General features: G+C 39.5%; 1 protein-coding gene across 1 annotated transcript in view; it reads left to right on the top strand.

Annotated features, from left to right (window-relative positions):
* MEGF10 (multiple EGF like domains 10) overlaps positions 1 to 23,827 on the top strand; it is a 113,691-nt gene that overhangs the window by 26,804 nt on the left and 63,060 nt on the right. The window contains exons 2-5 of the mRNA XM_083403709.1: positions 1,678 to 1,811; positions 4,123 to 4,224; positions 5,479 to 5,579; positions 12,567 to 12,659. Of these exons, the coding sequence (XP_083259835.1) occupies positions 1,696 to 1,811; positions 4,123 to 4,224; positions 5,479 to 5,579; positions 12,567 to 12,659 (412 nt within the window). The 5' untranslated portion in view covers positions 1,678 to 1,695. The remainder of the gene's footprint in view (positions 1 to 1,677; positions 1,812 to 4,122; positions 4,225 to 5,478; positions 5,580 to 12,566; positions 12,660 to 23,827) is intronic.

Below are 23,827 nucleotides of genomic sequence, written 5' to 3'. Positions count from 1 at the left end.
TAAACCACAGAACATAGGACTTGCTGATCAGAAGGTCGGCTGTTCGAATCCCCGCGACGGGGTGAGCTCCCGTTGCTCAGTCCCAGCTCCTGCCACCCTAGCAGTTCAAAAGCACGTCAAAGTGCAAGTAGATAAATAGGTACCGCTCTGGCGGGAAGGTAAACGGCGTTTCCGTGCGCTGCTCTGGTTCGCCAGAAGCGGCTTAGTCATGCTGGCCGCATAACCCGGAAGCTGTACGCCAGCTCCCTCGGGCCTGTTGGAAACAAATGCATCTTAAAGGGTATTCACTGTCATTCTTTTAGTCCCTCTCCCTCTGCTCTGCCAAGGGCTGTGCTAATCATCTATGAGTTCTGTTGATTATGTCCCTAGAAGCAGAATTAGAGCAGTGAAGGAAGCCCATTTATAAATAGTCAGTGGAAAGTTGATTGAGGCTGCAGTCCTATACTTACAGACCTTCCAAGCGCCCCTATTTTCCAGGGATGTCCCTGAATTTAGAGAAGCTATCCCGGTTTCTGATTTGACCCCAGAATGTCCCGCTTTTCCTTAGGATGTCCCTAATTTCATTGGAGAAATATTGAGGGTATCGTAGGATGTCCCTATTTTCATCAGAGAAATGTTGCAGGATATGGAGTTATCCAACCCTTGAGCCATCTAAAGGCAGTCCTGTATAGGGAAGTTTTTTAATGTTTAATGTTTTATTATGTTTTTCTATATATTGGAAGCCTCCCGGAGAGGCTGGGGCAACCTAGTCAGATGGGCCGGATAGAAATAGTAAAATTATTATTATGGAATAGGACGTACCTATTTTATTCAGGTAAATGCTGGAGGGTATGTACTTACACAGCTCAGGACCGCAATACCTCAAGGACCGCCTTTCTCCATATGAACCTACCTGGACCCTGAGAACATCTTCTGAGGCCCTTCTTTGTATGCCTCCTCCATGATAAGCCCAGAGGGTGGCAATGCATCTTTTCTGCAGTGGTTCTCCATTTGTGGAATGCTCTCCCCAGGGAGAATCTGCTGGCATCTTCATTATATACCTTTAGGTGCCAGGCGAAAACATTCCTCTTTAACCAGGCCTTTGGCTGATTGACATCCAATACCCTTTTAAAATGTGTTGTGGAAGGGGGGGGTAATTGGGTTGTTTTTGTTTTTGTTATGTATTCTCTGTTTTTATAGTGTGATTTTATGTTGTGAGCTGCCCTGAGACCTGTCGGTATAGGGCAGTATACAAATTAAATTAAATTAAATTAAATTAATTATTAATAGTAATTATACTCACTAGCTGGAAGTAAGCGCCACTTAACTCAGTGGAACCTACTTTTGAGTAGGCATGCTTATGACTGCACTGCATATTAAATAAACAAAAGTGACCTGTGTGAGCTAGTCTGTTGCATCCTAGAACAAACCCCTACCTTGCTGAAGAAGATATTAAAATGCAATTCTCAACTCCTTCATGTCACTGAAAGTATGAGTTCTTCCCCACTTATACAATGATACACCTGTGCCAAGTTTATTGTGCTTTCCACCATTCAGACACCAATTCTTATTTTCATATATCCACTCCTACAGTCCCATCTGAAACAGGTTGCTTCATCCTCCATCAATGCAAGGTTGGACTTGGTTGTAACAAGTACCTAACAGTAATATTAGCAATTGTTTTCTCTTTTCACACAGGGCTATTCTGTGAAAAAGATGGTTCTTTATTTGGACTGGTTTGTTCACTTCCCTCTCATACTTTTGTACCACTGGGTGACCGCAACTTTATCCCTAAATCTTGAGGATCCAAATGTCTGTAGCCACTGGGAGAGGTAACATTTAAGAGCTATTTTGCTCCATGTTTATGTTTATTTAAAGTGCATACTGCATGTATGAAAACAGATCTGTGTTCTCTATATCCCAAAGCAGCTATATAGAAAAAAATGCATCACTGAGACACACACACACACACACACACACACACACACATATTCTACTTTTAAATATATCCATGCCTGGAATGGGAAATAAAAAACATAACAGTGGTACCTTGGATTTGGATTGAGAACTTTGCCCCAGGGTGAGAATGGAAATCACACGCCGGCAACGCTGTGGCAGCAGGAGGCCCCATTAGCGAAAGCATGCCTCAGGTTAAGAACGGTTTCGGGTTAAGAATGGACCTCCGGAACGAATTAAGTTCGTAACCCAAGGTACCACTGTATAAATACCAGACACACTATAAATGGATACCTTTAATCCAATTAACTCTGTGGGAGAATGTGCATATTCAAATTAGCCCTATTGGAAGCCATCCATGTGTAATTATGAAGCTTTTAAAATCTACCTTAAAACTTGTTGGTTTAATTATTTTCACATGGGAGGAAAATACAGCTATAATTTCAGTGCAGTGTGTCTTCCACTGGCAGCTCTGTGCATACAAAGGGATGTGTGCACAGATCTGTCTCCTTTGCTTAAATGAATGAAGGAATTACATATACAGTACAGGAGGAGCACAGCATATCCACTGGAGTTCTCATGCATACAAAGAGTTGAAGGGCTGTGGGTGCACATTTAGCACCATACCAAGCTTGCAAAAGCAAATTCAGATGCTGTTTTTACTCATTTTGTAGCCTTTAATTTTTTTGTGTCTTTTCATGTAAACATCTGAAGCATTGATTGCATGTTGTTGGATCCAGTGTTAGTTGTGCTTAGAGTAGACCTACTGAAATCAATGGGATTTACCGTACGTTTGCCTAAACTTAAGTCTCATAGATTTCAAAAGGTCTTCTCTAAGCATAACAAAGTCTGAATCTTACCCCTAAAACTAGTAGAAACCATCATTTGTTTGACTGGTGATTATTTCTAAATATAGTATTCTTTCATTCTTCTTCCAATATTCAGGGATGTGGCAAGAGGGAAGAACATATAAACCACCATCTGGAAAGTTACCATACCACTAGCAGTTGCACTGGAATAGATGGTAGTCAACAAATTACTTGTTGCTGCTTGAATCTTTGGCAATCCTATAGGATAATTCCAACTAAATTGCGAATGTAGGGGAAAGGAATGAGATACTAGCCTCTAAGTGAATTAAGAATGAGCAGAACACCAGGCTTATGCAGCACACCGGTGTGTACAGTCCTATGAAACTCACTGGGACTTATTTTATAGTAGGTTAGCATAGGAGCATGAGACACCTTAGTGAAATTACACTTTTTTCTTTGGCAATGGTAAACAGAAACAGCTGGCCTGTGTAATTCATGTAGGTATTCGCCAAGGAACCTTTATACTGTATTTATACTGTTTACCTTTATACCTATATACCTTTATACTGTTACTGTATTTAGACTTTTCATATATATTTTCGAGGGGTATTCATTCACTTATTTTTTAAAAAACAAAACAAGTTTATTCAGAAGAGCTCCACATACTGAATCTGCTATAGATTTGGGATTAAGGAAGCAGGATTTCAATTCTCACGTATTCAAATCTAAGTGTCGAGATTGCTTTTCTAGGTGCAAATCACATTTCCCCACATTTTGTGGTCATCATTTTCACAGTAAGAATATTTGTATGGATCATCCAACTGTAGCACCACATCTGCTATATTAATGGAAATTTTATTAAAATGTTAACTATCAACAATAGTGCAGAAAAGCATTCTGGTTCACAATCCATTTCTAATGTTTGCTGTGTTGCCCTCCTTTATCTGTGGGACACCTCTGAACACAAATGGTAGAAGGCGGAAGAAAACATTGCCTTAAAAAGTGGAAAACTCCTTTAGTAGATGCTGGCTGAAAACAGGCACTTACTTTCTGGGCTGTGACAAAACATTAGATGAATATATGCACTCAGATCTGCACCAAAGAAAAAAGTTTGCTGCTCATCCTCATAGTTTACAATACTTTTCTTCAATCAGAGATGTAACTACTGTATAGTAAGCAGATAGTATTTGATGTAGAACAACTTAAAGACTAATTGATTGGTTTTGTCTGAAACATGGTGAGTGTTCACTTGCACAGATAATATCTCTGAAATGTTGGTAAACCTATATATTTGTTTCCCTCATAATTATACTTTATTTCACTTAACAATCGTTCTAGTACAGTACATACTTAATATTTTTGTTTTGTTTCTGTGCAGCTATTCTGTTACAGTCCAAGAATCCTATCCACACCCTTTTGATCAAATTTACTATACCAGCTGCACAGACATTCTGAACTGGTTTAAATGCACACGACACAGGTGATTCGCTTATAAACAATAAACTATGTTCTTATATTGCTTTGCTAGAATAATCCTTTGTAGGTGATTAATGATTGTTTCACGTTAAAAAGAGTCTAGAATAATTTATATCAAGCACAAATAGGATCGTATGAGTGCAACCATAGTTTGCATGCCGGCATGTGTGTGCTTCTGGGTATAAGTTATCCAAAGTAAGACTATGAGGTAGATAATCCTCTCAAGTGCTCACTGTATTTTACAAAGGATTATTGGGCTGTGGAAGATTGTGTGAGGCACTAGTGTGAAAATATGTTCCCTTTCTTTAGAGAATTACAGAGAGACTTATAATGTTGATGCAGTGGCTTATTCAGTTTTTACTATCTGAAAATAGGAATTGATTAAGCAGTTCTGTAGCATGCCTGCCATATATTTTGATGGATCTTGTTATATGGGATATAACCATAGGGGGTGGTCATTTTTCAATGCTTCTTGAACAGTAGAGAAATGAGGCCACTTCAGATTTTATGCTTGTACTGATGGTGCCATGAGCCACTGCAGTAACGTATGCTGTGACTCTGGCATGTGTTTTTCTCATGGTGGCCCCAGTTCCCTGGAATTCTCACTTTATTTTCTGCCAAGCCTCCCCAAATTACTGTATTTTATGTCTGTTCTTAATAATGATAGGATTAATGGTTTTTCTTTCTTTCTCTACACCACTCGGGTATTCCTTGAATGTAGAGCAGTCACTAAATTCTGAAATAAATAAATTCCTCTTCGAGTTCATCTCAATTAAATCAGTGGGTTATAAGTACACAAATTTTGCTGTGTTAACCCTGTGCTGGACACTCAAATCTATCCCCCTAAGAGGTAACAAATGTGGTGTTCTCCAGATGGTGTTGAATTGCAGCTCTCATCATTCTAAACCATTGGCCATGATGATGGAGTCTTGTGGGAGATGGAGTCCAACAACATCTGGAGGGTATTGACTACCTCTGGGGTAGATTGGTTATGTCTGATCAATCCAGTTTCCCACATATGAAGTATGCATTGCAGGCTTGAGTTCTAATAATTATTCAGCTTGTTTATGTTTGTATCTGAAAGTCTTAGGATATTTTTTGAAATAGTTGAAGAGTCCAATATAGAATTAGTGGAAGGAATACTTAATTAACAAAGGAAAAGGAGGGTTGATTTATAGGTCAGCAATATCCCTAATTATCCATAGTTGGTTATATTCAAGTACTTGTTAACAAATTTTGCTTTCATGTGTTTTAATAGAATCAGTTACCGTACTGCCTATAGGCATGGAGAAAAAACTATGTACAGGCGGAAATCTCAGTGTTGCCCTGGATTTTATGAAAGCAGAGAAATGTGTATCCGTAAGTAAAGTGATTTTTGCTACTATCACATTAGAATTTGCTTAAGTAATCAAGATTTCAGTTCTATGTGTGCAACTCTTAGAGAAGTGTATTAGTGTTTCCCGTGACTATCTGATCTCTGAGAACAGGAGTCCAAATGACCATTGCCTGAGAACTCAAATGCTTCTTTAAAGAAATGTGAGGCTGGTTTGGTGATTTGCTGATGAGTATCTTGACATCCACTGTGGGGCAATTGAGGGGAAAGCACACAGTAGCTGACGGGAGGCAAGGGTAGAGTCAGGGGCTGTCTTCATTTGGCACTGTGCAAGTGAGAAGTTGCTGACTGTCTATCAATCTGTGGCATTGACTGCTGACACTAACAGAGGCTCTTAATCAGTTAGCAGTTTGTTTCCAAGTCCAATTCAATACACTCACATTAGTGTTCAAAGTCCTTAAACGACTTATGCCCCAAATATCTGGGGGGGAACACCTCCTTCCCTACATATACTCTCAGGGTACACATCAGCAGAGGGAGGTAAAAAAGGTAAAGGACCCCTGGATGGTTAGGTCCAGTCAAAGGCGACTATGGGGTGCGGCGCTCATCTCGCTTTCAGGCTGAGGGAGCCGGCGTTGGTCCACAGACAGCTTTCTGGGTCATGTGGCCAGCATGACTGAACTGCTTCTGGCGCAATGGGATATCGTGACTGAAACCAGAGCGCATGAAAACGCTGTTTCCCTTCCCACCGCAGCAGTACCTATTTATCTACTTGCACTGGTATGCATTCAAACTGCTAGGTTGGCAGGAGCTGAAACAGAGCAACGGGAGCTCACCTCGTTGCGGGAATTCCAACTGCTGACCTGCTGATTGGCAAGCCCAAGAGGCTCAGTGGTTTAGACCACAGCACCACCCGCGTCCCATCTTGAGGGAGCCATCTTGGTAGCTCCACTGCTCTAATAAGTTCAGTGTTTGTGTGGCTTGGGAGAGGGCATTTTCTGTGGCAGCTACTAGATGGAGGAATTCCCTTCCCACATAGGTATGCCTGGCACCTTCATTGTAAAGTTTCCATTGTATGTTAAAGACGGACCACTTTGCCCTGGCGTTCGATACCTGAGATATACTTCTTCAGGACCCAGCGTATTACTATGATTTGTTTTAAACTGTTTTTAAAATTTGATTTCAAATTGTTGAACCTGCCTTGGGACTATAGGATAAAGGGCAGGTAAGGAATCAAATAGATTGTAGTCACAATACTGATATTTGTGTGGTTCTGCTAAATGCCCTCAGCCTCCATCATTGCTTTCCAATTGTTTCTTGTAAATGACAATCTTTACCCTTCTCACTTTATTGCCTCAAGGGCAGCTGGCAATTCCAAATATTTATTTTTCAAATGATTCCAGTAATGGCCAGATAATGAGAAGTGGGCTTTCAGTAGTTGCACATTAACATCTGGTAAGCAGGTTGACCTCTGCCTTGGCAGAATATTCTATATCTTTCACACAAATAACCTCTTCAGGCAGACTTTTCCTTGTTTGAGAGCACCAGTGCACACAAAGTAATGTGATTTGCATGTTTGGAGTTGCCTCTAACATGCAAGAGAAAATGAAGTTCATGTGTGAACCCTGATGGAGCTTTGGAGAGAGAAGTGTTTTGTTGTCAAAATTTATTTTTCATGTCCAATATCTTCTTTGGTTTAAGGGCTAATGTAGTGTATCATTGCAGTACAGGCACTCTCATCTGAAAAGAATATTAACTTTGCAGAGCTGAAAAGTATGTGTTAATTAGGGATTCAATTACAACTGCTAATACCTAATAGAATTCAGATAAAATGTATTGTTTGGATTATATACTGGATGACAGCAGTTGTTTGTCCTCAGGTAGCAAAGGAAGTATCACAGAGCACTTAATCGTCAGTGCTTCCCATCTTTGAAAGTAATTCTAGAGTTCATTTAGTTTGGTATACTTTTTTTAAAGCTAGTAATCATATAAATGTTCAGTTCTAAAGAGGCTTGCTACAATTAAGTCTTTAGAGGATTGTAGCCTTAGTATGTATTTAACTACAACATTTTTTTAAACAAAGATTCTCAGCACATAGTTGAGATTCTTAAGTGAAAACAGAAAAGGAGACAGAAAAACAGGTCTAACATTATTGTGTTGGAGTTATCAGTATGCTTTCATATAGCTGTAGGATCATTTCTTTATGGAGCCCAAAAAGCATTGTGCCTGATGGAGTGACACCAATTGGTTACTGCTACATTAATCCAAACTTCAGTCCATAGTAGACCTTCCTGTGCAGGTGTCTTAGGGGCTTGCACGTCCGTTTGTCTTGACTTCAACAAGAAGATTTGATAGTAATTGAAAAGGCTGTATTTTAATTCACCCTCTCTGAATTCCTTTTCGTTGTAAGTGCCAATGCTGATGGATGCATAACTCTTCGACCGACAGCTCCAGTTGGCAGTTGTAAGTTCCTGTCTAGCATCTCTGGTGCCAGGATTAGAAGAGCCACTGATTATTTCTTCAGCTGTCAGTCAGCCAGGAAGATCCTTGTGTGCAAGATTAAAAGTGGACAGTGGCTTTCTCAGGCAAAAGGGAACAAAAATGTGGTCTCTTCCTGCAGAGGAAGGGATGGAGATGAATATCTGAGATTCCATGAACATTGGCCTTGAGAGTGACATGACAATAAAGGGATTATTCTCATGGTCCATCCTCCCTGATGCTTCCATCCGCTTGCCATTTCAAAAAATAAAACAAAACTCACTTTCTTTCCTGGGTGCACATGGAACTTTTGTTGCTGGCTTCTGGCTTGTCTTTCTGTCCTACTCTCTGGGATGGACTGAGATGACTCCAAATGTTGTCATCTCACTGCACATACTTGATTTGGATAATGAGCTTCCCTAGGGAATAAACTTTCTCCAGCTGTATTTGCCCATGTGCACTGATAGTAGCAAAAGAAGCAGAAAACATATAGAATGAACACATAGATAAGAACGTTTATTGTTTGTTTCCTTTTTTCTAGTGCCAACTTTTCATGTTGGTCTTGTAAATAAAAACAGAGTGGTTTATTTTGTTTTCACTGGCAATAGCTGGTATTGAAGAAAATTGCAACTTCTTGTGGATGTTTCAAATGATTATACAGTGGTACCTCGCAAGATGAATGCCTTGGAAGACGAAAAACTCGCAAGACGAAAGAGTATTCCGTTTTCTGAGTTGCTTCACAAGACGGATTTCCCTATGGGCTTGCTTCGCAAGACGGAACGTCTTGCGCCTTTTTTTAAAGCCGCCAATGCATTCCTGTGGGAAACCGTCAATACACAGCGGTGCTTTGCAAGACGTTAAAACTCATAGAACGAAAAAACTCACAGAATGAATTAATTTCGTCTTGCGAGGCACCACTGTATTTGGCTCAAATATCCTTTCAACTAGAAACTAACCAAAGGGCAACTGGTTGAAACCACTGCCCTACTACTGCTGCCTTTTATTCTTCTTATAAGTGGTACCTTGGTTCTCAAACTTAATCCGTTCCGGAAGTCCGTTCCAAAACCAAAGTGTTCCAAAACCAAGGTGCTCTTTCCCATAGAAAGTAATGCAAAACTGATTAATCCGTTCCAGACTTTTAAAAACAACCCCTAAAACAGCAATTTAACATGAATTTTACTATCTAACGAGACCATTGATCCATAAAATGAAAGCAAGAATCATTGTAAAGGTAAAGGTAACGGTACCCCTGACTGTTAGGTCCAGTTGCGGATGACTCTGGGGTTGTGTGCTCATCTCGCTCTATAAGCCGAGGGAGCTGGTATTTGTCCAGGTCATGGACAGCTTCCAGGTCATGTGGCCAGCATGACTAAGCCGCTTCTGGGGAATGAGCAGCGCACGGAAACGCCGTGTACTGTACTATAAAATAAATAGGACAGTATTGTAGATGATAAAAATTAAAAATATTTTTTTCTTACCTGCACTAATGATAGTCATTATTTGGATGGGGGGCTTTTATCAATTTCCTCAGTCACACAGTCAATCAGTAGCTGAACTGGGTTCCACACAGTCACAAAAACGAATTAACTGAAAAAGCCAATAAAACAAAAAAACCAAAATAAATAGCAAAAACAAAAGCGCCAAACTTAATCCGTTCTGGAAGTCTGTTTGACTTCCGAAATGTTCGAAAACCAAGGCGCAGCTTCTGATTGGTGCAGGCGCCCCGGAAACAATAGTGGACAACCGCATCGGATGTTCAACTTCTGAAAAACGTTTGAAAACCAGAACACTTACTTCAGGGATTTTGGAGTTTGGGAACCAAGGCGTTTGAGAACCAAGGCATTTGAGAACCAAGGTACCACTGTAATTCACTCAGTATTCTATAGGAGATACCAGTTCCACACTTTCCCCCTCTCATATAGGCCCCCTTAAGTAGGTATTAGGATTTTGGTTTTCTGTTCAAATGATAAACTAACCAGCATAACCCACTAGTATCAGCAAAACAGAAACATGCTGTCTATACAAATGCACGTCTAAAGCCATTGTTACCTGCAGAAGAAAATATAATCTGCAAATAAATTAATTTCTGCACACTTTTAGCATTAAGGAATTGATATTATTGACATGTTCTCCTTTGAGAAGGGAATACTTAGTAACATCTGTATCTGACAAATGTTTATAGGTGGATGGGCTTTAGAGCACCATACTAACGGTCTCAGATTCTATCCCCAATGTCTTTAGGAAATTGCAGAATGCACCAAAAAATATACATTTCCTACACAAGAGACACAAAACTTTTTATTCCTAACTATGCTAAAGCTAACCAATAGCAATAGAAAGAAACCTTTTCCCGAGTTCCTGAAGACACAACACTTGCCCAACACTAGATATTTTTCTATAGATTTACAAAAATGATCGGACTCAGAAAAAGGCAGATTCTGGTTTCCGGTCAAGAGTTGCAATAATAATGTTTATAACATTGTTCTGTGCCTAGCAGTAATTTTCCAGTTGTTTTGAGAAAACCACTTTATTATGTTATTACAGGCAGTTAGATAATGCAGGTCAGGCTAGCCTCCTGATGCTACAGCTCCTTGTATTCCTAATAGAAAACTAGACTTTAAGGCTGCAGTCCTCTAACCACACACCTGGGAGCAAGCCCCACTGAATGTATTAAGATTTACCTTCGGGTAATTGTGCAGCATTGCATTGCAAGGTACACTAGGCTTTGTACTTCAACATTTTCCTGCATCTGCTCTTAAAATTTCTTGGCAAGCCATGATACAAACACATCCCCTTATACCTTCCTAAAACTCTGCAAGTCTTTGAACTCAGTCCAAACGTAAATATTCTTACAGCTGCTTCTAGTGTGTAGCATATCTCCCTAGCAGCTGTGCTATTATTTTTTTAATGTTTCCTAGCATATGAAGACCAAAATTTAATCTTGTTTTAATCAAAACTCTTCAGAATGCCATGGCCTTAGAAGCATGCTTAATATGCAGATTGGCACCATTTTACAAAAAAAATGTCATGGAATGCTATGGTAGGAAGCAAGAGGAAAAGGACAATAGGGAAGACAACAGGAAGAGGGGATAATGACCCAGTGAAAAGGGAGGGTTGTATTTACTGTTTCTCACATATTTTGTCCAAAGTTCATGTCAGTTTTTAGGTACTTGTATGCAGTGGATAATAGCCCTTTTAACAACTTATACAGGGTAAAGTGTTGAGAGTAGGGGCTCTATCCCTTACATCTACAGCGGTACCTCGGGTTAAGTACTTAATTCGTATCAGAGGTCTGTTCTTAACCTGAAACTGTTCTTAACCTGAAGCACTACTTTAGCTAATGGGGCATGCTGCGCCGCTGGAGAACAGTTTCTGTTCTCATCCTGAAGCAAAGTTCTTAACCCGAGGTAATATTTCTGGGTTAGCGGAGTCTGTACCCTGAAGCGTCTGTAACCTGAAGCATATGTAACCCAAGGTACCACTGTATTTGTTATTTTTTGGACTGCAACATTATCTGCAATACTGATTGTTACTTTAGAACCAGGGATTAATTGTAGAGACCCATTGTAAGGATGTTCAAGATATACAAGTATTAGAAAAAATGTTGAATGCACCTGCCCTGTAGGAAAATCTGATAGCAGTCAATACTACCTTTTTCAGTCTTTACACCACTGGAATCTTTGTTTTCAATGTGGTAAGAGAAGCTGTTGTATATATATTTTACTCTTCTCTTGCTTTTACCTCTGAATGCAGTAGCCACAGGCTATCATGTTCACTGATGATCATGACTGCAAAAATATGAGACATTTATGGTTGCCAAATAAATGGTGTATATCAGTCGCGTATGTGACACACACAAAAAAGAGAGAGATAAAACAAGAGAGCAGGAACAGAAGGGGAGGGTAATTATGATGCAGCTTAATCACCTCTCCACTGGAGAAGATGAATGCCTCTAGAGATGGCAGGGGGGCTCTCCTGTGGCAGAGGCCTGAATGGATAAAAGCTCAGAAATAGGGCATTGTGGGAGCAAGGGGCCAGAGGCTATGAATCTGTGGAATTAGAAGCCATGTTGCTCACCCAATGGAGCTGGCACAGCAAAGATGAACAAAAAAACCCTGTCCTTATTTTTCATCCTTACCAGCAGAAGTCAGATGTGGGTGTGACTCTCCAATTCTTCTCCTCCCTGACCTGGTTACGATTGCTCTGTCAAGCACCTTTCCTGCACACAGTTGCTAATATAGAGTCACTAAAGGACAGGAGCTGCTTTTTCCTATCTGGATAGATATATAAAGTTGAAGCAGCCATGGTGAAATCCTTCCAAAATACTGAAACTAGAGAGGACAATCCAAGGATATTAAACACCCAGTAAATGTGGGGAAGTTATTAAAAACTTTAAATATGCTAAATAAGTCTTTGTTTTTCAGGAGAAACCAGAGACAGTATAAAACAGCTGGATTATGGAAAGTAGGTGGTTAAAAAAAATATCAATATTTTTAGTCCTTCTTTCTTTGATGATTTCCCTCTTTCTCTGACAGCTCACTGTGCTGATAAATGTATCCATGGTCGCTGTATTGCTCCGAACACCTGTCAGTGCGAGCCTGGCTGGGGTGGACCCAACTGTTCCAGTGGTAAGTCTACATCTGCTGCTGTCTGTCTGGGGCTCTGTCTGTTCTGTTCCCCTTCTTTGCAGGGAGATTTTAAAATCTTTTGCCAGGAATCCCCAGTGCCTGTCTGAAAAGTTAGCTCTGATTTACATGAAGGTATAGGATCTCTCTGTGTATGATTGTTTCTCTGTTTTCTCTTTATTAAATTAGGAAGTGCCAAATGTCAGCAGATAAAACCCTACATTAATTTGTTTCCTGGCACACAGGACGTGGCTTTTAGCACTTGAACAGATGATATGAAAAGCTGCTATTGCAACAAAATAGTTTGAACAACCATACCCTTTCAAACATCTAATAAATTCAGGAGAATATGGTTTCATATTTAGAAGCCAAAAGAAAGATGCAAGGGGGAGATTAACCACAGTTCAAATATTTTCAAAATTATTGTGTGTAGTATTTTATTACAACTGATGGACAAATAAGAGATACTACAGAGTTTTGGACGTTAAGAATAAAAACAAACGTATTTTGGGGGAAATCCATCAATTATTAAAAATGACACAGAGTCAAAGACTACATGGTAAAATGGGCCCAAAATATTGGAGAAAATATTAAGTTGGTGTGTGGGGAAAGCTTTCGTTAAATGCATGTACGGTAAGTTCTCCTTGAATATGGGCATAAAAGAGAACTGCTTTAAATTCTTGTCCAGATGTCACATCACGCCTGAAAAATGCATAGAATAAATAAAAACTATCTAGACATACGTTGGAAATATAAAAAGAAGGGTGTCCCCCCCCCCCCATGTGATAGAAATGTGAACTGGCAAAAAAAAATATTGGAGCAAGATAAAGGATCCTCTTTGGGTGAAATGGCAACCAATTTCTCATGTTTCAGATCTATGAATTTTTTTGCACTTTTGTTTGTTAAACTCACTGTGTAAAATGCTACATTCTTGTATACTGAAACTACTAAGTAACATAGATAAATATAGCAAGGACACAGATTTAGTTTTGTTATGGTGATACAAGAAAAAAAAGAAATGAGTAAACACAGCTATTTCACTTTAACTTGAGTATCACTAGGTGAATTCACATGTTGTTATTTACATAAATCCTTGTGATTCATACTTGACAGCCAAAAGTCCAAAAACTGGCATTAATTTGTCATCATGCTTATTATCTTATCACTTAACCCGTGAGTGTGATGAGCTTGTTGCCTTATTACTTTAACTCAATGTGCTTGCTCCAAGCAGGACAATAACAGGCCAATTATGGCACTAAATTGTATTTGAGTTTTATGCGAAGTGGGACCGTTGAAATTAATGAACCTACATTTGCCATGCCGATTAATTTTAATGGGTCTCCTCTGAGTGCAACTAGTGTTGGTTGCAACTCAACCACTCTAGCAACAGTCAGTATATGAAACTATCCCCAAACAAGGCACAATCAGCTAGAGGGCCAATCCTAAAATATGCTCTCAGGAAGGTATTTAGAATGTGAGGAGATCTGTGTTATTCTAGTAAAAGCGTAGCAGTTTGTTCGTTCTGGCTCCCTGGAGGTCTAGAAGAAAACGCAAGTGTGGGATCTCATGTGCATTTCTTTCATGCTGTTTTCTTGGAGACATTTTTACTGTTCTTCCTTCAAATATTATTAAAACTGCAGGTGAAACTCAGTAGAATATGCCTATATATACCTGCAAAATGGGGCTTTCGTTCTTTTTCCTTTGCTTTTCTAATACAGAAGAAAGCATAGCAATTTAACCAAATTCAATTATCCACTGATTGCATTTTGAGGAACGAAGTCTTGTTGCTATGTTCTCCATAACTATTTTCTTCTTCCTTTCATTTGTGCTGGTGCTAAAGCTCTTTCTTCTGCCCCTGCTTTCTCTCTGTTCTTTTGCCACTTGCTGCTAATGTCATCGGGTTCAACAGTGCAGATACTGTGTTCTTGTCTCTGTGCAACAGAAGTCATGTGAAAGAGCCCTTGTTGCCGAGCCTGTACCTTGAATTGAGAGATCCCCTGGGATGTTAGTGATCCCCTGTAAAAAGTTTTTGCATACGAATTGCAACTAACTTGGTGCTTAAAAAAAAAACCTTCAGAAAAATTATACTTCAAGGACAGATTAGGAAAGAAAAAGGCATTTTGTTCACATGCAGTTGAGGCAGGGTTTGGGGAGAAGCAGCCTGGGCGTTCTGGCATGCCTCCATGTTCCCCTAGCAGACAAAAGAAGAATGAGATGCTGCTTTTATTGGATTGCCCTGCTGCAAATCAAATTGGCCATAGTCAAAATGAAGCAACGCTTTTAGCTTGCATAATTTGAGCTATGCTGTTTGTTATTATCTGAGCTGTAAGGCATGTGTGATTTCCTCATCTGTGTTGACAAATAGAGCTTTTCATTGTGAAGTGGTAGTAGGATTCTCACCAAATAAACAAATGAGTGATCCTGGGAGAAAGTGTGTGGACATCTACTCTGTCCATCTGTAATTGGTTCAATGCATACATAGCATATTAAAGCTTCCTTTAAGATTTTTTAAAAAATAACTAGGCGATGTGTTCTGTCAAGCAAGACTGAACATTATTATCCTAATACTTGTTCCAATACATGGCAAATATAATCCTTTTTTCATCAAACTTATTTTCTTATCATCACAGTGTATAAAAATGTGTGGCTTTGTTTATAAATTCAATTGTATATTGCGCTTTAAGCCATTCAGAAATTGTTGGAGCAGCTGCTTTCACATATACTCTTTTAAGTCAAACATATTTTTGGGGGGTAAATAAAAGACCTGCTATTTATACAAGAATAGCTACAACTTTTCCCCCAGACATATTAACAATGTGATTTTAAACATGTCTAATCTGTTGGAACCCTATAACTATCATAGGAATTCCTAATATCTGTTTCCATGATATGTAGCTATAATCCAACTAATCATCACAACTTTTTAACATGTCTGAAAGCAAATTTGATTTTAAATGATTTTAAACACACACTCTTTTACTTATTTCTTTACATCTAGTTTGTATTTTGTTGTTTATCGGTCTTGTAGATGATCATTTTCTCAATTACTGGAAGTGAAGTCACATCAGTTTTGAGTTCAGCAGATTTCTCTTTAAAAGTACCAGGAGTTAGGGCCAAACTATTCATATGCTGCGCTCAGTTCATGATAATATCTCCCAACAAGCACCCTCCCACATTCAACAAATTGGCAGTCCCAGCCCTGCAGCTGTATTTTGGTTTTTGAAAACGTACATAGATCAGGAATTCCAATTACAGATCTCTCACATAATCTGTAGTATGGTCCTTAATCCCCGTTTCGGTTTAGTAAAAATAGTGCACCGCTTCCTTAGGCTGCAGTTCTGGTGCAGCAAAACTGGACAGAGTGGTGGACCCTCACCAGATCCATAGCTCTCTAGTTATGCTGGCCAGGATGGAAGATGGTGGTAGTAAAAATTGCTGATGTTTGCTGCACCAGCTCTAGGCTTCTCTAAATGGAAGTCCCATATTAGGTTTAGGCTAATCTCCATGTTTCAGGATTGATGCTGGCTATTGCTTTCACCCACCTGCACTTTTGGTAGATGCAGAGAGAATCCTCTGCCACTTCGCCACAGAGGATTGGGGTTAGGATTGCTCTGTTACTGAAATCTTTATTTACTTTGCAGCTGACATGCAACATGTCTGAAACTCTTATTGTAGACCTTCTGAATTTGCATACCCTTGCAGCTAAGGAAATGATACAGCTTTCTTCTTCTTCTTTTTGCTCTGGCACTTTCTTGTGAAAACCCGCTTTATAATGCTGAATCGGAATGAATGGCGATTCGAGTTTTCCATGGGTTGCTGCTTGCTCCGATTAACTGGCAAAAGGCATGGTTTTGTGGGGCCAAAATAAAGTGCTCGGACACAGTGCTTTAAAGCTTGGGCCTTTGCTTAGGAATGCAGCACCAAAGGGAGTCTGGATGAGCCCTAACTGATAGCATGAAGCGTAATTAAAGCGGAGTTCTTACTTAGGTCAAGGTAAAATAAAACTCACTACTGCCTTCCACCAATCCCCCTCCCCATGGAAAACGCTTCCTTGTGTTGAAGTGGAGTAAGGTAAAAAAAATGCTTGTTGTGACTCTGATAGATAACATGAGGTAGCTTACAATAATGAATGAAGCAACATGCAACAAAATTGCTGCTTTCTCATTGAGGCTCCCTCCAGACGTAATTTTTGTTGTGCAATTATGATTTGTGCTCCCAATAGTATCAGGCTGGTAATATATGATTCCACTTTCAATACTGTTTGGACCTGCAAAAGTTTCAGAGAGAACATACTGCTTCATTCCCAGTCAGTGAATGTCCTGTAGCTTCCGGCTGAAATTATGTGACATGTCATATCACATACTGCAAAATTTTGTAGTGCAAAATTGCCCCTCCAACAACAATACAGTAAGCAAAATAACCACCAAACAACTAATAATGTTGATTGATGTGTGGGCAGCCCAGTATAAACACACTCTAGTGCACTATTTTTGCAAGATGCATCTGCCGGGGATGTTCACCTCTTTTCACTGCAGCACCAAAGTCTTGTATTTCATTAGTCCTAGCAGAGCCACCTGATGCATTTTGCTTTCCTAGTCTCTCATTATAAAATGATTCTAATCTCTTATCTGTTACGCCTGCATCCCTGCTTTACACATTATGTGTTTTTTCTTAGGTCAGCAAACATCTCGCTATACAATGACCTTCCTGCTGCTTCCAAACATTTCCCCTCTTACACCCTTCACAATTTCCCCTAAGCAACTCCAAGCACACAATTTTCTCCCTTGCCTTTGTTTTGAAATGGTAATTGTAGTAGTTTCATATTCACAAAGTATGAGATATCCACTCTGAGTCAAAGATTTAGCAGAGACGTCAGAATATGACATGCCGTAGCATCCTCCAAAAATTATCATAGATGAAAAGTGATACTTTAGGCTTTTTTGTTTTTGTTTCTATCTGATCTTTCTTTGGCAAACGTGTTACCATAATAGCGAGTGTTTGTATTGCCTGAAGTGTATTTTGATGAAAATGGATGAAGGGGTGGAAAAGACACGTTACATTATGTAATGGGATATACACATACAAAATATGCTCTTTTCAGCAAAAGACTTGACATTCATTGGAACTAAATTAAAGGATTATTGAGTGAATACTGTAGACAGATCGATGTCATTTGAACTGGACACAAAACAAGTTGAAGCTGTCCCTTGCAGCTACAGAATCAGCACAGCACAGTGTCAGAGTCACGTCGGGGGAAATTGTTCACGAAGCTGTAATAGTATTGATTGATCTGTTTGCTTCCAAATAATATGAACGGAAGGGAGATGGTTAGAACTGCAGTGGAAGCAGTTCTGTGGATCTCAGTCTTAATAAAACTGACTTAGGAAACACTTTGTTTCTCAAAGCATTCAGATCATGTAAGGGGATTATTATTATATGGTGAAAAATCAATGGCTACTCCCCAGCTCAGACTTTAACATTCTAAAACATAATAATAATAATAATAATAATAATAATAATAATAATACAGTGGTACCTCGGGTTAAGTACTTAATTCGTTCAGGAGGTCCTTACTTAACCTGAAACTGTTCTTAACCTGAAGCCCCACTTTAGCTAATGGGGCTTCCTGCTGCTGCCGTGCCGCCGGAGCAGGATTTCTGTTCTCATCCTGAAGCAAAGTTCTTAACCTGAAGCACTATTTCTGGGTTAGCGGAATCTGTAACCTGAAGCGTATGTAACCTGAAGCGTATGTAACCCGAGGTACCACTGTAATATATTTATACCCTGCACATCTGGCTGGGTTTCCCCAGCCACTCTGGGCAGCTCCCAACAGAATAATAAAAACACATTATGACATCAAGCTTTAAAAACTTCCCTAAACAGGGCTGCCTTCAGATGTCTTCTAAAAGTCAGACAGTTGTTTATTTCCTTGATATCTGATGGGAGGGCGTTCCACAGGCCGGGCGCCACTACTGAGAAGGCCCTTTGCCTGGTTCCCTGTAACCTCACTTCTTGCAGTGAGGGAACTGCCAGAACGCCCTCGGAGCTGGATCTCAGTGTCCAGGCTAAACAATGGGCGTGGAGATGCTCCTTAAGGTGTACTGGGCTGAGGCCGTTTACAACCCTTGGTTATACGGCTTCTGCAGCACCAACCCGGGCCTCCACTGCTCTCATCACCCCCAAGGGCTGCTGTAGTGGGTCCCCACCTGTACCCAGGCCTGAATGCTCCTCCCTAGTGGGTGGCAGCAGCATAGCCCAGCATTCACCTATGATTCATTGTCACTACGCAACACCTTTACGCTTCTCAAAATGAAACGTTCCACACAGTCACAAAAACAAAACATAAAAGCCGCAAAAAAAAAAAAAAGGCAAAATAACAGACAGACCTCAGTGTAACACTCAAAACGGAAGTGTGGCACTCAAATTGGAAGCGTAGCACTAAAAACGGAGCACGTTCGGCTTCCAAAAAAAGTTCGCAAACCAGAACACTTACTTCCGGGTTTGCAGTGTTTGCGTTCCAAGTTGTTTGAGTACCAAGGCATTTGAGAAACAAGGTACCACTGTACTTTGCTCCCCTGATTTAGTGAGAGTGTTCGGCCAAGAAAAGGGAAAAAAAGAAAGACATTTTTTAACTTGATATTTCATGTTGACAAAACAGACATGACAGATCAAAAGCAAAAAAACGCTCCACATCTTTTTACTTCTGAATTGTGCACGTTTATTATGGAACTTTACAAACACAATCAACTTGCTTCCCTGCGGTGCCATTTCCCATCAGGAATGTCTGTAAAGTTTGCAAGTTCCATACTCACAGTTATGTTTCTCACAGGACCTGGCAGATGCAGAAGAGACGAGAAACAGGATCCCTTGGCACAATCTCTGTGGGATATGCACATGAGATGCAAACACTGCCAGATTCTCAGAGAAGCATTTAGTTTTTAATCAGCCCCTGAAAGTCTGAAGTGAATTGACATCCCAAACTCAGGGAATGCACTCAGCTACCTCAATAGGAGAATAACCAGGGAATCAAACCAAATCCGAACTTGAACTCAAAGCTGGATCTTGTTTTTAACCGAACCAGAACTGAACCAGAGCCATTATTGGAAATGTCTATTGAGTAAGAAGTGGAGCAGATCCTTAAAAAAAATTGTTCTACGACAGAAAGAGTTACAATTACAGTTGTAATACTTGTCTGACTAGAATTAATCACATGCCCTTGAATCAAATATTTCATTGTTTTGTTAAAAAATGTATACAGCCCTATACCTGCAGATCTCAGGGCGGTTCGTCCATATCTGTATGCTGGTATTCTTCTGGACTTGGCAGCAGGAGACTAGATGGGAGTCCGATGTGACAGGGTAAATAAGTATTTTGATGTACGAATGAAAAGATGGCTACATTTATATTCATTATAAAAAGAATGCACTAACTATAGAGCAGCTCAGCCATGAGGTAATGTTCAACCCGTTTCTCTAACTTAAGATCATAGCAACCCTTTCTATCTAATCCTGGATCTGAAGCTCAAAATATTGCATAGTTTTATGTAAACTGGTTACAATTTTATGTAGATCTTGTAATATATATATATATCCTGGACCTAATCTGAGTTCCTCAGGACTCACAATTTTTAAATTCACATTTTGCAAGCTTAACCAGTATTCAAACTTAAAGGGTTTTTACCCAAGGCTAGCATTTACCCAGCATAGACTTATTGAAATTAATTGACCTTATTTTTTATATTGGGTTTTATAAACAAGAATAATGTTATACAAACAAGTATACCAAGTTTTCTCATGTCATTTGTATATCAGAAAAATAGCATAATAAATGTAGAAAAATATCTACAACATATGTTTCATTATTAGTGGTCAATTAATTGACCTTTCTTAGTCATGTTTATTAATTTCAGTAGGTCTACTTTGAGTAAACTTGGTTGAATACCACCTCAAGATAGGAAGTCTTCAGCTGACTTGAAGGAGAGAATCCAGCATTCAGAGGATAGGTGGAATAATTGGAGTAAGGAGTTTAATCTCCCCCCCCCCCCACCCCATTTAAACATCACTTGGCAAGCTCAGGACCTGCAAGAAAATCTGCTAGAGGGTAGAAAATAATGTTACAAGGAAAAAACCCATTTGAATAAAAAGAGACAAACGCACATATTTTATAACATAATATATTATAAAGCATAAGGTAAAGGTAAAGGTACCCCTGCCCGTACGGGCCAGTCTTGCCAGACTCTAGGGTTGTGCGCTCATCTCACTCTATAGGCCGGGAGCCAGCGCTGTCCGCAGACACTTCCGGGTCACGTGGCCAGTGTGACAAGCTGCATCTGGCGAGCCAGCGCAGCACACGGAACGCCGTTTACCTTCCCGCTGGTAAGCGGTCCCTATTTATCTACTTGCACTGGTGGTGCTTTCGAACTGCTAGGTTGGCAGGCACTGGGACCGAACGACGGAAGCGCACCCCGACGCGGGGATTCGAACTGCCAACCATGCGATCGGCAAGTCCTAGGCGCTGAGGTTTTACCCACAGCGCCACCCACGTCCCCTATTATAAAGCATAGTATGTTATTAAAACATACACCATCCTTTTGTATCAAGTTCAAGTTTACAGATCTTCAAGTTCAGAAAACAAATACTGTATTTGATTCCATTCAACTGGAAGGGACGACAAAAAAAAACACAAAAAAAAAAACAAGCCCAATAGTAGTATATACCTAAATTTGAGATATAGCATTTATGCTTCCAATGAAATCATTCATTTTCCTTCAATATAGGAACAACTATTCGTTTTGTTTGGTCCATATTCATATTACATGCAAATCATTATCCCCAGTTCATTTATATCAGAAGGTAAACCAATTAATTAGTTACATATTGTTTAATCATACACAATAAGTATAGATGTATATTTTCATATTCTAAAAATGGTGGTGGGGTTCAGGCCACCCACTGTCATCCATACCAGCCTTGTGAGCAGCACGAAAGGTTATTCAGGTAGCCTTCGTGGGTTTCACTGTTTCCTTGATATTGTGTGTGTGTATAGCATCAACAATCCTTAGCTTCCATTAAAAAAACCAACTGTGAGATAATAAGAAACTTAAGCAGGGGAAAACCCGCCAGAGGTTGTATCTTGGTGATGAACCACATTCATATTTGTGGTTTTAAGTTTCCTGTCATCATAATTATTCTCCAGTGTATCCTATTTTTCAGTATATGAATAACAAAAAGAGCTATCCTTTAAACAATTCTTCAATTCCATGTATTATATTCCAAAATGCCTTAAAGTGTCTTGTGAAATATATAGTGTCTGAAAGAAATACAATTGAAGTGTTTTTATACCTCTGAGCATTACATTTTCTCTTTTCTTCTACTTCATTGGTCAAAAAGCTTTTACAAAAGAAAAGAAAGAAACGGGGGAGGGGGAGCTTAGATTCCTGAAGACAAAAGTGAATAGAAGGGGAAGGCTATAGGAAACATAGATGTGAAAAAGTGAACTTTACAAAATATGCAATTATTTCTGGAACAACAATAATTTTATTTAAATTTTTTAAAAATAAATAAATCATTGCAAGCAATGTATCACTTTCCAGTTATATAATATCAGAGTTTCTTGCTTCTCAGTTTGCCAAGCACTGCAAGTTTAGGAAAGTGTAAGACTGGATCTCAAGTAGTGTGCATTAGAGTTGGATTAGAATGTGAAATGCACTGAAATGCATCTTCAGATGTGCAAAAGTCCGAAGCATGATGTCTATTACATTACAGCTAAGTTTTTTTTTTTCTGGAGGAAAGTTTTGGTAACTTGGGATTGTTTCTGTGTATAAAGTTTTCATTTGTCATTGAGCTTCAGAGAGCATTTATAATTTGCCTTTGTTGCTGTTGATGGTAAACTGGCATTGGCTTAGAGTACTGTGCATTTTAATTGTGTTTATATAATGCAATATTCTTAGTCCCAAAGGCATCTTTTTCACTTGAGATGTTGTTGTAAGTGAAATGTTCTATATTTTGCATGATCTGCTGAATATGTACTACAGAGGACTAAAGCAATATTGCTCCCAAATGATCTGAATGTTTAAGGGGGGGGGGGGGAGTGAACTAAAATTTAATCAAATGTTTTTATTTGCTTATAATATATTGTATATTATTTAAGAACAGTGTCTCTAAGGGGCTGTACTTGAGGTGCAGAATGCAACATTTCTGTAATACCTCAAAATCCTATTTTCCCTGAGCATTAAGCAGGAAGCACTTTACTGTACTTAAATAGGAGAACATATAAGTTGTTGCCATGTGCCAAAAGAATGGGTTGTTCTAGGAAACAAAGGACAGAAAATAAAATTTGGTATACAAAGGGCCTGTTCAGATAGATGTATTTTCAGGAGGACTCTCACTCTGAGCTCAGCTAGGCTGATAAAAAAAAAGTGATTTATATGTGTTGTATGTGTGATATAATATTGTGCCATCGGATGGCAAAGTGAAGTCCCATTTTTCTCAACCTGTTTTCCCTGTTTAAATTTACATCACTTTAAACTGAAACACTTCTTTGAAGTGTCTGGATCCATCCGCTGTCATTCGTTTTGAGACTTTGTACATTCCTTCTCCTCCTTACTAGGAAAAGGATGGACTGGACTATACCACATTTAGTTGAACATGGCTTTAACCAGGGCCACTTTATTAAGAACTTAGGAACTGCATAGGGGAAATGAAACCATATGTGGGAAATACTCAATTCTCTTTGTAGTCTCCTAAACCTGTCGTGATTAGGTGGGCCTAACCTGCAGGTGTGCCTTAATGCCAACTCCTTACCTATGCATGTCACATTCCTTCAGGTTTGTGGGAGATCTTCCTGGTTCTGCTCCCTCAATATGGCACCCAGCTCCAAACTGTTTAGGTCCCTCAAGGCCGACCCTGTTCACCTTCACCATTGCCCCCTCTACTGTATCCAAAGGAGGAGGAAGAGAAGGAGATGGGCAGGGATTCCTTATAAATCTTCTTCCCATTCATCACCAGAACTAGTGCACCCTTCGGGAGAGTGTTGGAAGTGGCTTTTTGGCCATCACCCTTCCTGCAAGTGAACTCCCACCTGGACCCCTTTTTGAGCTGGACAGAGATGCAATGGTTTGAGCTAGAATGCTACAGCTAATCTGTATGTTTTAGTAGAACCTAATTAGCATT

The sequence above is a fragment of the Podarcis tiliguerta genome (assembly GCF_965153285.1).
Source record: "Podarcis tiliguerta genome assembly, chromosome: 11".
Taxonomy (NCBI): Eukaryota; Metazoa; Chordata; class Lepidosauria; order Squamata; family Lacertidae; genus Podarcis; species Podarcis tiliguerta.
This window is presented reverse-complemented; position numbering and strand designations above follow the sequence as displayed.